The sequence below is a fragment of the Amblyomma maculatum genome, chromosome 11 (assembly GCF_055883805.1).
Source record: "Amblyomma maculatum isolate TAMU_Amacu chromosome 11, ASM5588380v1, whole genome shotgun sequence".
In the NCBI taxonomy this organism is placed as follows: domain Eukaryota; kingdom Metazoa; phylum Arthropoda; class Arachnida; order Ixodida; family Ixodidae; genus Amblyomma; species Amblyomma maculatum.
Genome location: NC_139354.1, coordinates 46,327,866 through 46,340,954, shown reverse-complemented (window position 1 = coordinate 46,340,954; position 13,089 = coordinate 46,327,866). Strand labels below are relative to the sequence as shown.

Here is a 13,089-nt window from a genome sequence, read left to right as displayed (position 1 = left end):
TGACTTCCTTACATGCCTCATAGTTGGAAATAAATTTAAATTTCCTTGAGACGTACAACGAGAAAAAATGCAAAAATTATCTGAACTGCGTATCGTTTTTTTTTCTCTCTTGAGGTAAACTTGCTCGGTCTTTATCTTTCGAAAAATAGAGGTGTTTAAATAGGTCCTGAAAAAAGAAGTTTCGCCTTCAAAAACGTTCAGCTGATTCAATGCCGGCAAATTGGAGCTGCCTGATACAATTATATATACTTTTAATTAGAATTTACAAATAGAATGCGTAATGCAGAATGTATAAAGTGTTATCAGCACAGCCACATTACCGCAAGCAATGTATTATTAGCCTGGCCGAACTGCGGTGCTCTGATTTTTTAACTTCAGCTCCTGTTCCGTCAGACAACTTGTGGAGCACAACAGGAGAAATTCATGTATATAGGACATTTTGTCGCATAGGATTGAAACAGCCTGTGCAAGCAACATAATGAAATCACAAATTTGAAAATGAGTCATGCGTGCATAGGGCGTGAAGAAGTGAATCCACGCCAAGTTTTATTTTTCAGCGCTATTATTTATTTGGAGCCCACACTCAACAGAAGTCTGAAGTTATTGACAAATGCAAGTTCATATCTTCGGTAGATAATAGCCTAGGCTCGAGAACATAAGCGACCGTGATCAGTGCCTTTAGAGATTAAAAGTGAGGATAAAGAACCTCCATTGGTTCCCTATACGTTCATTTTCTTACTGTTTCCTTTTCTTGCGGACAAATGACAAAACAAATGATTGGTGCATTAATAAAGGCATGCTACCTAGCCTAATAAAGCATAGCGCTGCTGTTGATGTGTTTTCTCAGAATAACACCGCGTTATTGAGCGATGTCACATGCAGCAGCTTTGACCTTCAGCAGTTGCCACATCCTGTGCATGGGGATTGTCATTAAGGCCTAATGTGTTGCGTGCTGCAGGCCCATATGACGCGCCTCCCGCATGCAAAGTGGCACACCTGCCTCCCCGCTTCAGTATGCATCAAAGGTGAGTGATTGTCGAATACCGAGCCATTAAATGGGAGCTGTCAATATTAACAGCGGCATGACCGTCCTTCAGCTCAAAACAACATTGCGAAAAATAATTCACGCACTTTCGAACCAGACCATGGGTAATAACATAATTTGACGAAAATAGGCAATGCAGCGTTTTGAAGAGAATATTAGAAGAGAATATTAGACTTTGCACAACTTCAACCGGTCATACTTGCATAGAGAACACGCTCTTTGTGTTTCTCTTTCGCTTGCACGATTTCTGAGAGCTCTGTACAACATTATCCACTTGAAGTGTTTTCTAAATACGTGCTATACATCTTCAACCTCAATATAAAGCCCCACAGAATACAAAAACCTCCTTCTAATTTGTCTTTGTTGCAGCAAAGCATTGCTTTTGTCCGAGAAGGAGAAAAGGTTTAAGTCGCCGATTGCATCACACTGAATACAAAAGGCAGGTTAAATGCTTAGAACACGTAGACAGAAAACAATCATACGTTCTTGAAGCAACTCAGTGTCCCGCCGCGAGCACGTTTAAACCTTATGCTCGACAGTATGATTTGTACGTAGACCAGTTCTGTGCAGCGTTGCCCGCCTATAAGACGAGACAATGCTTTGCCTATGTATATGCGGTGGCTGATCGAGTGAAGCTGGAGCGCAATTAATTTGACGTCTCTATCGCGTCTGTGCGACTGACGGGATTAGTGTATGCCTTTGACCTAGCCGTCTTGCGCCGTTTCATTGCGGCTGCTCCCTAACGTTCGTATAGAAAATGCAGTGCAGTTTGCGGATCTGTGAAACTCAACATGGTCGGCTGCTGTTCAGGTACCTTCCGAGTTTTTCCTCATACAGATAGATAAATGGAGTTAGAGAAAAATTGGATAGCGAGACTGAGAAAAAATAAATAAAAATCCTAAACAACTTTAGCGGCCACATTTATATTTTACCCAGAATTAGAAGCACTACTAACCTTAGTTTTGCTTGGTTTTTTAATTTTTATTTTACCATTTGATCATACATACTCCAAAGAAAAGCTAATCAAATTTTCTCGACTTCTCACCGGCCCGCCGCTAATATACTGGGATTATTGCCCCGTCCCCAGCGTCCGAAGATTCACGGCACTGTAGTTAATCTAGGGCATCCTTCCCAGCACTCGTGTTAAGCGTGCTAACAGTGACACGTGCTTCACGGTCTTTACGCACTGTTCCGTCGTGCTATGGAGGCCAGTGAACAGCGCCATCTCCGAGCGGCTCCTCGAAACATATCGGACAGGCCGACTCGCTATAACACTGCGTGCGTCTGCGGTGTCTGCACGTGAAAGAAACGTGTTCCGCGCGCCGGCATGTGCTTTCTCCCTAGTGCTGTAAGCTGCTGCGAAGTATTTACTTTGTGCGCGCCCCTGTAGTTTAATGATTTGGTATTTTGAGCTTATCTTGTCAGCCATATTTTTCTTCTTGAGGGAATAATTTGGTGGTATACGATGTGAAAATTAAGTCTACCCCAAAGGAACCTGCAGCATTTATGCGTTTCCTCTCTTCATGTCTTCAAATTGTACTTGCTCGGCTCAGGGCGGTTGCTTCCGGCGTGTTCTAGTCTTGGTTACTTTTCCCTGGCACTTTTCGTGTTATGATTTCAGAGGTACTTTGACTTCAGGCTGCTGCTTAGCCCATTCCTGATTAACACTAACAAAATACAAAACAATAAAACATATTTTTGTGATGTCGCTGCACGCGAGTCAACAGAGGTGGCTAAAATTCGGGAGTGAAGTTTCTACCATTTGTCCGCATCGAGACACCAGTGCTGAGTCGGACGCGTCCGCTTGACAGAAAAAATTTGACGCAACTGCCTGAGTTCGCACGGTATGAACAACTGAGGACGCGGCATCGCAATTCTACGTCGTCAGCTGAAAATTTCCTAGTTGTTCTTGGGAAAAGTCTTGGGCCACACTGACTGAAGATTTCCACCGGCCGTGAGTTCGCTCCGCATGAGCCACCAGGACTCGGCGGCATGGTGGTGCGAGTTGATGAGCGTCAGTAACAGTGTCCCCATTTTTGATTTCGTGGAGTCGGCGGCGCTAGCCAATTGACCCACGGCTAGAAACAGCTATGTCTTTCAAACCACACACAAGGCGCCATGCAGCGTGTTCGCGTCTTTAAGACATCATCTCGTGTCCATCTCGTTATCCCTAAGCAACGACTATTTTGCATGGGTGTTGCGATGTGAGCGATTATGAGGAATAGCGATACTTATTTGCAAGCTCGTCATAACTTTTCCCGGGTCAGCATCTTGCCGGAAGAAAAAAGATCGCGCCAAGAGGATCTCTCTTTGGCGCTTCGTTAATGCCGCCACGTGACAGCACCGAAGCGTTAACTGCTTAAGCTATATATAAAAAGAAAATCTCCACCCAGGAACCGGTGCAATGGGGATGCTTTAAAAGTTATCCGCTTCAGTGCTCATCTTATAATAAACATGTTAAGTTCTCTCTAAATTTCGGTCCGTTTCTGCTTCGGCGACCACCACCCTATGTTCAAGTGCTAGAAACCGACACTTAGAACAGGACTACCTTGTAATATTACCCGGTGCGGCCTAAATTAATGGTCGTGGGTAGCGTATTTAGCATTCGGGCTGCTCTATCAAATCTCTACTAATCTAGAGACCTGCAATGCAGCTTTGACCGCCTGTTGTAATTCTTTTTGGAGCGTTATTCGCAAAAACTAATGAAATTCCTCAATATGCGTAATATGGCATCGCTTTGGAGCGATCACTCCGAAGTCTATAGATTGCAAGAGTTGTAAACTCTAGCGCTTCGCTACTTGCTACCCCATGTGTAGGACAGAACTTTGCGTATGAGATGTTATCTGTCATTTTCAACTTTGAAATTGCACGCACTGGCGGTTCACAGGAGCCGCAGGTGTGCAAACTGAAAAACCAGTGGTGCGCTTTTTCTTGTTGTCGAAGGCAATATATCAGTCTAATTAGTTTCTAGTTACAGCTGTAAAGTCGTGGCCTACTGGTTTTAATAGTTCACTCACATATGCAAATCATGCTACCTGCCTAGAGTTTATGTGCATTGCACGCAAGCCAGTAGGCGAATGCGTCATTTGACGAAAGCTAGACACAAGGGATGAAAACAAGATGCATCCCCACTTTTAGGCAGCCGTAACGCCACTTCAAGCATAACAAAACTGACTACTGACCAACGTAATCGGTGCGGGGTGCTGCCACCGGGCTTCTGCTAGCACCCGCTGCGGTTGATAGGGGTCGACCGCAACGGGCGCTTGCAGCACTAGGAGAAAATGGGCGCAGTCCGTGTTGCACAGCTAGTCATGGCGGCGCGCCGGCGTCACGCCAGATGAGCGCCGCAGAATTTCGTCGCTAGGAGAGAAACGCTCGCTACAGTCGCGAAGCCATACTTCAAACCTCGGGCAGGGGTCATTTCACAGCTCTGTGCGGCAGTGAATTCCATGGAGAGTTAAAAAAAACGTTTTTCCAAAAAAGATTTTGTCTTTCAGGCTCAGGAACAAAAAACAATTAGCTGTGGTATAGCCTGTGGTTAAACCTGCAGTTAGGCGAGATCAATCTTTATGACTACCCTTAGGTTCGACTTGAAAGTAAAGACATGGCTTTTGTTCATAGTAGTTTACTCTAGTTTCTGCTTCATTTATGATATAGGGTAATCACATCACGTAGGAACACCCCTTGCCTCTCGTCGTTGACCATTCTCACTCGGGTGTAGAAGACATCTAGTGGCATGACATCGTCCCTACGTCAAACTCGAAGAAATGTTCGAACGAACCTTCCGTCCTAGCAACTCGCTGTTGTCGTTCGCCTCTACTAACTACCGAGTTATCAGTCATCTTCATTTCTTCCGCTTCTTTACGTTCTTCTTTACTCCTTATTCTCTTTATCTTCTTTTCCTTCTCCTGTTTCTTGTGTTTTTTTCTTCTTTTCCTTTTCTCCTCCTTCTCCTTTTTCTTGTTCGCTCTTCGAACGGGCACGGCGAAATGCCGAGAGTGTGACTAATGTAGCTCTCGCTACAATACAAAAATGAGAAACGCCATTTTAGTGAAATGCAGCATTTCTTCATACTCCCGTGCGCATCTGCTGCGTCGTCTCTCACACGTCTTTCTGTGCGCGGGCTGCGCGCTCCGCCAGAACACAAGCTCTAGTGTTGTAGAGAAAGCTTCAGCGTGGGTTCCCTCTTATGGTTCTGTGTGTTTTTTTATGACATGAGCAGTATGGTCGGTAAGGACAGAAACAAATAGAATAATTTCTGATGACCGCAAAGATAATTTTGGAATCTAATTTTTTAATCGAAGAATAAACTCCCATTGTTGAACAAATAGGGATTGGAAATGCTTATTCATGAGAAATTCTCTGGCAAGCTTCCTATATTATTGAAACCTACATTCTGAACGCCAACTAACCTTTTTTTCTCGTCCAGCAGGGTAACCAACAGCAGTCTCCTATTAGCACAAATCTCAACACTGGAGAAATAAATAGGGATATTAAAGGCGCCATATTAAGGCAGATATCTCGTACTGAGAGCAATCAACGTTGCAAGAAATGTATGAAACAAAAACGGCGACATATGAGCACATGGATACTTAAAATGTCCTCTTTGGCGACATGAAAGCGCTTATAAATAAATTTTTAAAGCACGAGTAACGTTACCTGGAATGGAACTACCAGTTTAACTGGGGCTCCTAATATGAATGCGCTTTCAAGAAAGCAACCTCAAAAGCTGGGACGCCGCGATTTGCCTCAGCAAGTAGAACAGGTCTTAAGGAAGAGGAGAGCAAGAGGTATTTCATAATGAATATAAGCAGCAACTTTAACAGGGCAGTGGTGTAAGTATCTTGTCGTCTTTGATTTGCATGTTAATGTTCTGGTGAAATAAAAGGACTTTCTTGCTTACAGCTTTACAGAATAAACTGTGATTTTTCTTGAATTCATTTTATTTTGTTTTTAGTCAAATGAACAACTTGACAAGACAAGATTGTCGCAAACGTGTAGAAGGTGCTATTTCACATTTTGACTTGTTTGAACGAGGATGACAGTGTACGTGATGATCGACCCTGCAAGCTGGAAGAAAACAGTAAAAACCAAGACCACATATTTTTTGGTGCTTGCAAACATATATTTTAAATGCTATTAGATATGTCATAATAAGGTATGTGCCGGTGGCTTGTAAAGCAGTGCAGAGATATAAGTACCGTCTTTGCCAAAAGTAAACAGGCTGCTTGTTTCGCTTCTCGCTTGTATTCTATAGCCAACGTTGACTCCCAGAGGATCACAACTTGTTAAGTGAGAACAGGAGCTCTCCTTTGTTTGCACTGATTACAGCTTCAGATGCGGTACGAAGTTTCTGCTACACGTCCGAGAAGCGGAACACACACCCTGGTTACTTTTGGCAAAGAGGGCACGTTACAGAGAGATTAAGAAAGAAGAAATAACTTTTCTTAGAAACTGCATTTTCAATTGCAAGGGACAATTATAAATTAAAGAATTTTATTGTAATAAACATAGGTTGCAACTCATATTTTTGAACTTCAGTATCTCTAGTGTGGCTTAAGATGTCTAATGTCTAAAACACGCATGTGAAGTTTGGTAAATTGTATTCGCCACATCTCTCGTTTATAAAATGATTTCACTGCGCATGTTCTTGTGGACAGAACCGTGTTACCTTCATCATCATCAAATACACAAGAGGCCTCTATAACTGATCCATAAATATGCAAGTGACGTTATTATATAAATATGCAATGCCTGAAAACGAGCTCAATGAGAGTCCGGATGCGTACTTCTGGTTATCGATGTCTCGAGCCACATTGCCGATTAAGAAAACTTCAAAATGGGACTCCCACTGTTTATTAAGGGCATTGATTTCGCGATATATTGTTGTCGCTATAAAAAGCATTTACAGAAATTTTATCTATTTGCATAACGACTAGGGTCTACAATGTACTGCATAAGGTCAACTTTGTTGCACAATCAACCTGCACAGACCTTATCGAAGAGTCTCCCACAGCTTTTAAAATAGAATTCTCTGCACAGTAAAACAATGGGTCTAATATACCGATCAATGTTGCCCCTATCAAAAAATGGTGTTCTCAATAATCGTCCCTTTCGGTGTACTGCCCACTTTCCGGGATCAAAGTCATCAGAACAAATATATGTTTCATGGCCAAACAGTAGCGTCTATGACTAAGCTGCGTAAAAATATTTCTGGCTAAAACGGTCTCTTGTCATAGCAAGCCATGTCAAGTTGACCTTGGAAGTAAACAGTATGAAATGCGAATTCCCTTAAAAAATTCTATATCTAGTCGTTTTCGACGAAATTTATGGACGCATTTCCTCACATGTCGTAAGACCTCACTGTAAGAGCCAATATCTCCACAGTTCTTCGCTCGGAGTGCTTTATGGTTAAGGCTCTGTGTTCCCAGAAGCACACACTATTAGGTTTTCATGCGAGTCCTACTCATTTGGCGCGAGCCAATGAAAGACATTATAAGACGAGATTTTATTAGGCGGAAAAGAAGGATATATAATTACCGTGAATATGTTAGCAACGTAACAATATTGTAGCTTTTTTCACAATTAGATATCATGTATAAAAAAGTTGAACTTTTATGAAGCCCTCATAACTCTTTACTAATAATGCTACTCTCTGCGTCAGTCAACGGATTCTTTAAACTATAGCAAAATATTGCATTTATGCCCGTGGCTTTGCCTTTCGTTCACTGAAAGGTATGAGCTGTATTTCATGCTTGACTTCTTCGCAGAAGCCGTAACTTGCACATCAGCGTCTTTTTTTGTGGCAATAATAAATCCTTCGCTGTGAACCACAGCGAGTAAGTGGTGCACCCGATATAAAATGGTGGAACATTTGTATTCTAAGCAGGAGCTAGTGTTGCAATAAGGAATAAAACTTTGATCGTTAAGAAGAAGAAGGTAAACCCTTACCGACACAACAAGCGGCTGATTCATGCGGAAGAAATCAGCACCGGACAACGCCATTTCCACAGGCTTTATAGAGTCCCATAGGAAGCTGATCTATAAAACGTAAATCATTCATTTGAATATTTCCAATCAAAATGATATGACCAATGTTGTCATAAGTAAACAAATGAACGTGAGGCTTACTTGGTTAAAGTACGCTTCGTTTTCAGTGCATATAGGTGCTGCATGCAAAGTCAGCCTGAATTTTCTGAGCTGGAACAAAAGTAAAAATACAATAACATTATTTCATATGAAAGCAAGGGGTAGCATAATGAACAGCATATTTAGCGCCACAAAATATACATGAGGGGACATATTAGGCCAGAAATTCAATACCATTGAATCCCATTGCAAACTGGAAAATATTTGATTTATATTTGCTTAGATTTGCCGCAGTTGGCAATATTCAATCATCTGTACCAATTGCTGCTTTTGTACGTTTCAAGAATACATAATTTAACGTAATTTGTAATGCGTCTTCTCGTCGCCATTATAGTATTATACAGAAACGCTAAGTGCACCAGGTTACGGCCAATTCCGCAGGTTTCACACTTCTGCACTGCAATGCATACAGTGTCACTGCTATCACGAATGTACAGTGAACCGGGGGATGTCGTATCTCATTTTTAAGCTATGTTTCGAGTCACTTCCGGGCCGCCTTAGCCCAATAGAAAGATAAATGCGGGCCGAAGTAAAACTTGAAACTTGACCAATGTTACACAATAGTTTATGAAGAAAGGCTGTCAGAATCCAGAATGTTATGAATAAATGTTACACGTTTTAAGGAAATATTTCTATCAAATAGTTTGAATCCCTCTCATGCATATCAAAAGGCAAAGCATTATAACAAGAGGCGATAAAAAGATGAAGATTTTTTTCATCGTTTTTTTTTGCTCAGGTTCAAACTCGGTACAAGAACACAAATTTATTTTGTGAATGGTAATATTGCGCATGTCCCCTTATACAGCCGCCATGTTTAGCAGCGATGCGAAGATAAAGGAGTAATACAAACGTTCTCCCTTCTTCCGGCTATTATATGATGCAGCCCAACTTCGAGCAACTCTAGATGTGATTTGTTATGGCGCGTACAATGAGCAGTGTTTCAGAAATGCATTGTGAAAATGTACTTACTTCTTTTACCATTGCCTGACTCAATCCAGCGATGTCAACGAAGTCGAGGCATGACGAAAGAGTGTAGAATAATGAAACCAAGTGTTGAATTGTTGAGAAGTCTTCCTCTAAAAATGTAGTGTAGAAACTTATGCAAGAAATTAAGAGCGTGCTTCCGGCAGAGATGGCAAGGGACCACCCCCATATGCGATTAAGTATGTGCTTTAGCCGAGCAATTGCGCAAATGTTTATTCTGATTTCTTGAAGCATTCTAGCCCGCTTCGCTACAGTGATGCCCGAGCCAGCATCGAAAATGGAAAGGAAAACTTCGTGTTGATGACCTATATACAACCAAAGCGTTTCAATACAGGGTCTAAGGATAATTATGTGGACCGTCTCATATATAAAAAACAACCCGTTTCCTGCTATGATAAATGTCTTTACGGATCCACTCAGTACTTCGTTGTACTGAAGTCTATCAATGGACTCGAAAGAGAGATACGAGTTAACTACTACATTACCGATGAACGACAGTACCAGCAGTAATCGAACAACGTAGCAACTGATTGTCTGTCTACATTGTTTTGGTGGGGAAAACCGCACTAGTTTCTCGTACTTCGCCGATTTTCTGAAAAAGTCAGCCAGAACGGGTGACTTAATAGCAATAAAATATATGTTGACCACCACTTTAAGATAAACAACTATAAACACAACCACATACAAGGATACGGTAAAAAAATGGATATTGATGACGAAATCTATTGCTATATCATAAAAGTACATGCTTGAAGTTGCTGCAAAGATCACTAAACATGTCAAGGAGTAGATCAGGTAAAGCGATTTCCAAGTCACTGTAATCTCATTTTGGTTGCAGCTCTGAAGATTCTTAAGATAAAAAATGCCAGACATTCTGCACAACCAGCCATGCCACCTGAGGTGGCGAGCCATGAAGGACACCATGCTATGTTCGTCAAGTTTGTTTGGTAAAGAAGGGGCAGTTTTGAGAACTATTCACGATACGACTGAATTTTGGAGCCCAATGATGACATTCAGCGGTGACCTGAAATAAATAAATGAAGAAAATAAGTCAAATTCGTTTCATGAACTGCATAAACACAAAATAAATTCCTGTAGGTTAATCCCGTTACTGCTTGTAAACCCTGTTAATCTTTGCACCAGCAAAATGAGAAAAATGATCGCGTATGAGTACTCAAAACTTTACTGTAGTACACATCATATATACGGTGATAGCTAGATTCTTCGAAGCTTGTTTCCTTTTAATACTTAATGTCAGGTACGTGCACAATGTTTAGTTGTTTACAATTTAGAATTTGCTGTGATCAAAAATGAACTTTTTAAGCGAATGTTTATTTTTATAAGTGCGGTTACACATTCAGATGCTATGTTTAGCACCAGTTTAGCCATGTTAAGGTTCTTATTAGCTTTGCTTTTTCACCACCTGCTACTTTTGCTATGCATTTAACGCAGGCTTTCGGCTTTTACTTGTGTGAAAAACGTAATTAAAGTGCGTAGTGAAACTTTGCCACAGGTGATGAAGATAGCAGAAACAATGACATCAGCCGCCTCTGCCCCCAATTCTTGGCAGAGCCACTGAGGGAGGAAAGAAACAGCTACAATAAAGACGCTTTGATGTAGCGCTGTGTCAAGTGAGACTGATTTCTCTTCATCGACATGGGTTTGAATCTCCATGAAGGTAATTTTTTGAGATTCGCAAAGGTGGCTTCTCAGGCGCATTGGTGAAATTCAGGTATATGGGTACTAGTGCATCTGCAACAAAACCTTTCTGCCACCGCACGAAGCTTCAAATTATTACTTGCTGCAAAAAACGATTGCACTACTGCAAACCTAGTATTACGTTCTAAAACTGGTTCATGATGTGAATTTTATAAACTTTATATCGTCGGTGCGCTACAACACTTTGAGAGGTTTCAATATGGCAGCTGCTACAACACAGTATAATAATTTTTGAAAATTTATCTGCTTTTTCTGGTAATGCCAATAATGGGATCTTCGAAATCATTACATATACATCAATTTCTAACGGCGGAGTTGATATACTGAAGAGAAGAACCCGTCGTACTAAATGCCAGTGACCATGCGTACTTAGTCGATCTCACCTACTAAGCTTTGATCGATGAAAGCGTATGCAAACATACCACTGCCCATTCGCAACTGCGGCAAACAGAAGACCTTATCATGTGACTTTAGATGACTCCTTAATGCAGGCCTTGCATGCTAGCGCCTGTGCAAGTTCTAATCCGCTTTGTGAGGGGGGAAACCAGCGGAGGTGCAAGCGTTTAAATACATGCAAGAAAGTTGCCACAGTGTTGATTGATCCACTTTGTTTAAAATGCTTGCCTGTCTGCGCGTTGATGAATGAATGGTTCTCTCATATTGTAAGTGCAGCCGGGATCCCTGACGTAGACTGGTAGTGATAAATAATGGGTAGTAGGGCAAGCTCACCTGGGGAGACTAAAGCCACTGCTAGTGGCGTTCGCATAAAGATGTTTGCGGCCGCGGACAGACTTAATGGAGTCAAAAAATTGACATGAGGGACACATTCGACTGAAACAAATGCGTTCGATACTACACAATTGTTGCGCGATTTGATATTCCTGCTCTAAAAATGCAGCAGTCAAAGAACGTTGCACTTCACCATGCTGATTGCCTCATGACAGCATCAGAAGACCAGGGCACGGGAAGAATTACAAACAGAAAGCTTTGAATTTTAAGTGAATATATATCTGGATAGAATTATTCCCCTAAAATCAGCACACTTCATTTGCATACGTTGAACTCAATTACAAGAAAAAGGAACATTAACTTGAATAAATCAGCACTCACCCGCGAGAATTCCTTTATGATATTTCTGTTCTACCGCGTCGGACACGAATAAGGGCTTCGCCAGACGAGAATGACCTGGCATTCACATATTGTTTAAATACTCATAAATATAAAATTGTTATATTTCAAGTTGATTTTTGCGCTTGTATATCATTAATGTGCGCCCCAACTACGACAAGCCGTCCGTACAAATATCGGTGCCTCACTCGTGGCGGCATACAGCTTAACGCGACTGCTGCTTCGGCGACACAGGGGGAGCTCGAAGTAGCGGCCAAGACACTGACACTGACAGGTTAAGGAGAAGCGGCGTTTTCTTCAGACCGAAAAATTGCATATGTAGGCAAACAGATGAACTATACTTCATTGCTAAAACGCCCACATTGGGTATCGCTAAAAGCTTGGTCGCGTTATGCACGATTAAACAGAAACATCTCTATGAGACTCGTGCTTTCTCATTGGATCATCGCACGTGTTGTGTGGGTTTTCAGTATACATTTTGCGTTATTTTGTTTCTCTCCTGTACTTCTGTGATACCGTGCTTTGAGTTTTGAGGCATTATAATCATTATACTTTCCAAATATCATTGATTTCATAGCCAGAGTTTCGTGCGCTTGTTTCGACTCATGTGCTGGTTCTTAACTAACAGGGTTAAAGTGATTTGAATTAGCATACATTTCACCAACCTGCTCAGTATGAAACATAGCAGCGATATAACATTTGAGGAGTGATGGGATTGCATGCCACCAATCGTCTGTTCTTCGAGGGGACTAAATACAATGTTGTTAAAAACCTACGATATATTTTTCGCAATATTGCATGATAAACAAACTAATTGTGGCATCAAAGATAATCAATTCAACTAACAAAAAGGAATGGCTTCATGTGCGGGACGCTACTATAAAATGGTCCAAGTTTGCATTGTACGAATGTAAATTGCGGGGTGAACTCCTTTAGTGATTAGACAACTGCCTTCAAAATGCCGGTGAGCGGTAAATATAGAAAAGGTGCAAAATGAAACATTTTGCTTGAGAACTGTAATTCTGTTTTATTTCGCTAGTTTTTTTCATGTTTTTACTAGTGCA

The 13,089-nt window shown here is 41.4% G+C and overlaps 1 protein-coding gene across 3 annotated transcripts; it reads right to left on the bottom strand.

Moving 5' to 3' along the window:
• Positions 1 to 5,952: 5,952 nt before the first annotated feature.
• On the bottom strand, positions 5,953 to 11,869 carry LOC146173729 (gustatory receptor for sugar taste 64f-like). 3 transcript variants are annotated; one of them, XR_014702403.1, is made up of 4 exons: positions 9,664 to 10,076; positions 8,177 to 8,245; positions 7,997 to 8,086; positions 5,953 to 6,115 (listed from the first exon to the last, which is right to left on the bottom strand). XR_014702403.1 is itself a non-coding variant. In XM_084585702.1 (4 exons), the coding sequence occupies exons 1-4, from the start codon at positions 11,820 to 11,822 to the stop codon at positions 6,053 to 6,055; spliced, it is 225 nt and encodes a 74-aa protein (XP_084441828.1). In that variant the 5' UTR covers positions 11,823 to 11,869; the 3' UTR covers positions 5,953 to 6,052. The 3 variants fall into 3 exon arrangements, 2 of the variants coding, with proteins under 2 accessions (XP_084441828.1, XP_084441827.1); XM_084585702.1 differs by lacking the exon at positions 9,664 to 10,076 and adding an exon at positions 11,820 to 11,869; XM_084585701.1 differs by having other exon boundaries at positions 5,961 to 6,115; positions 9,164 to 10,102.
• Positions 11,870 to 13,089: the final 1,220 nt, after the last annotated feature.

Bases quoted from the DNA above. Each gene is read 5' to 3' on its own strand.
- LOC146173729 (XM_084585701.1), bottom strand. From the start codon at position 10,102: ATGGTGTCCTTCATGGCTCGCCACCTCAGGTGGCATGGCTGGTTGTGC. The intron at 8,246-9,163 runs GTAAGTACATTT...CTTTTGTTCCAG, and splicing joins GTCAGGCAATGGTAAAAGAA to CTCAGAAAATTCAGGCTGAC. The intron at 8,087-8,176 runs GTAAGCCTCACG...TACGTTTTATAG, and splicing joins ACGAAGCGTACTTTAACCAA to ATCAGCTTCCTATGGGACTC.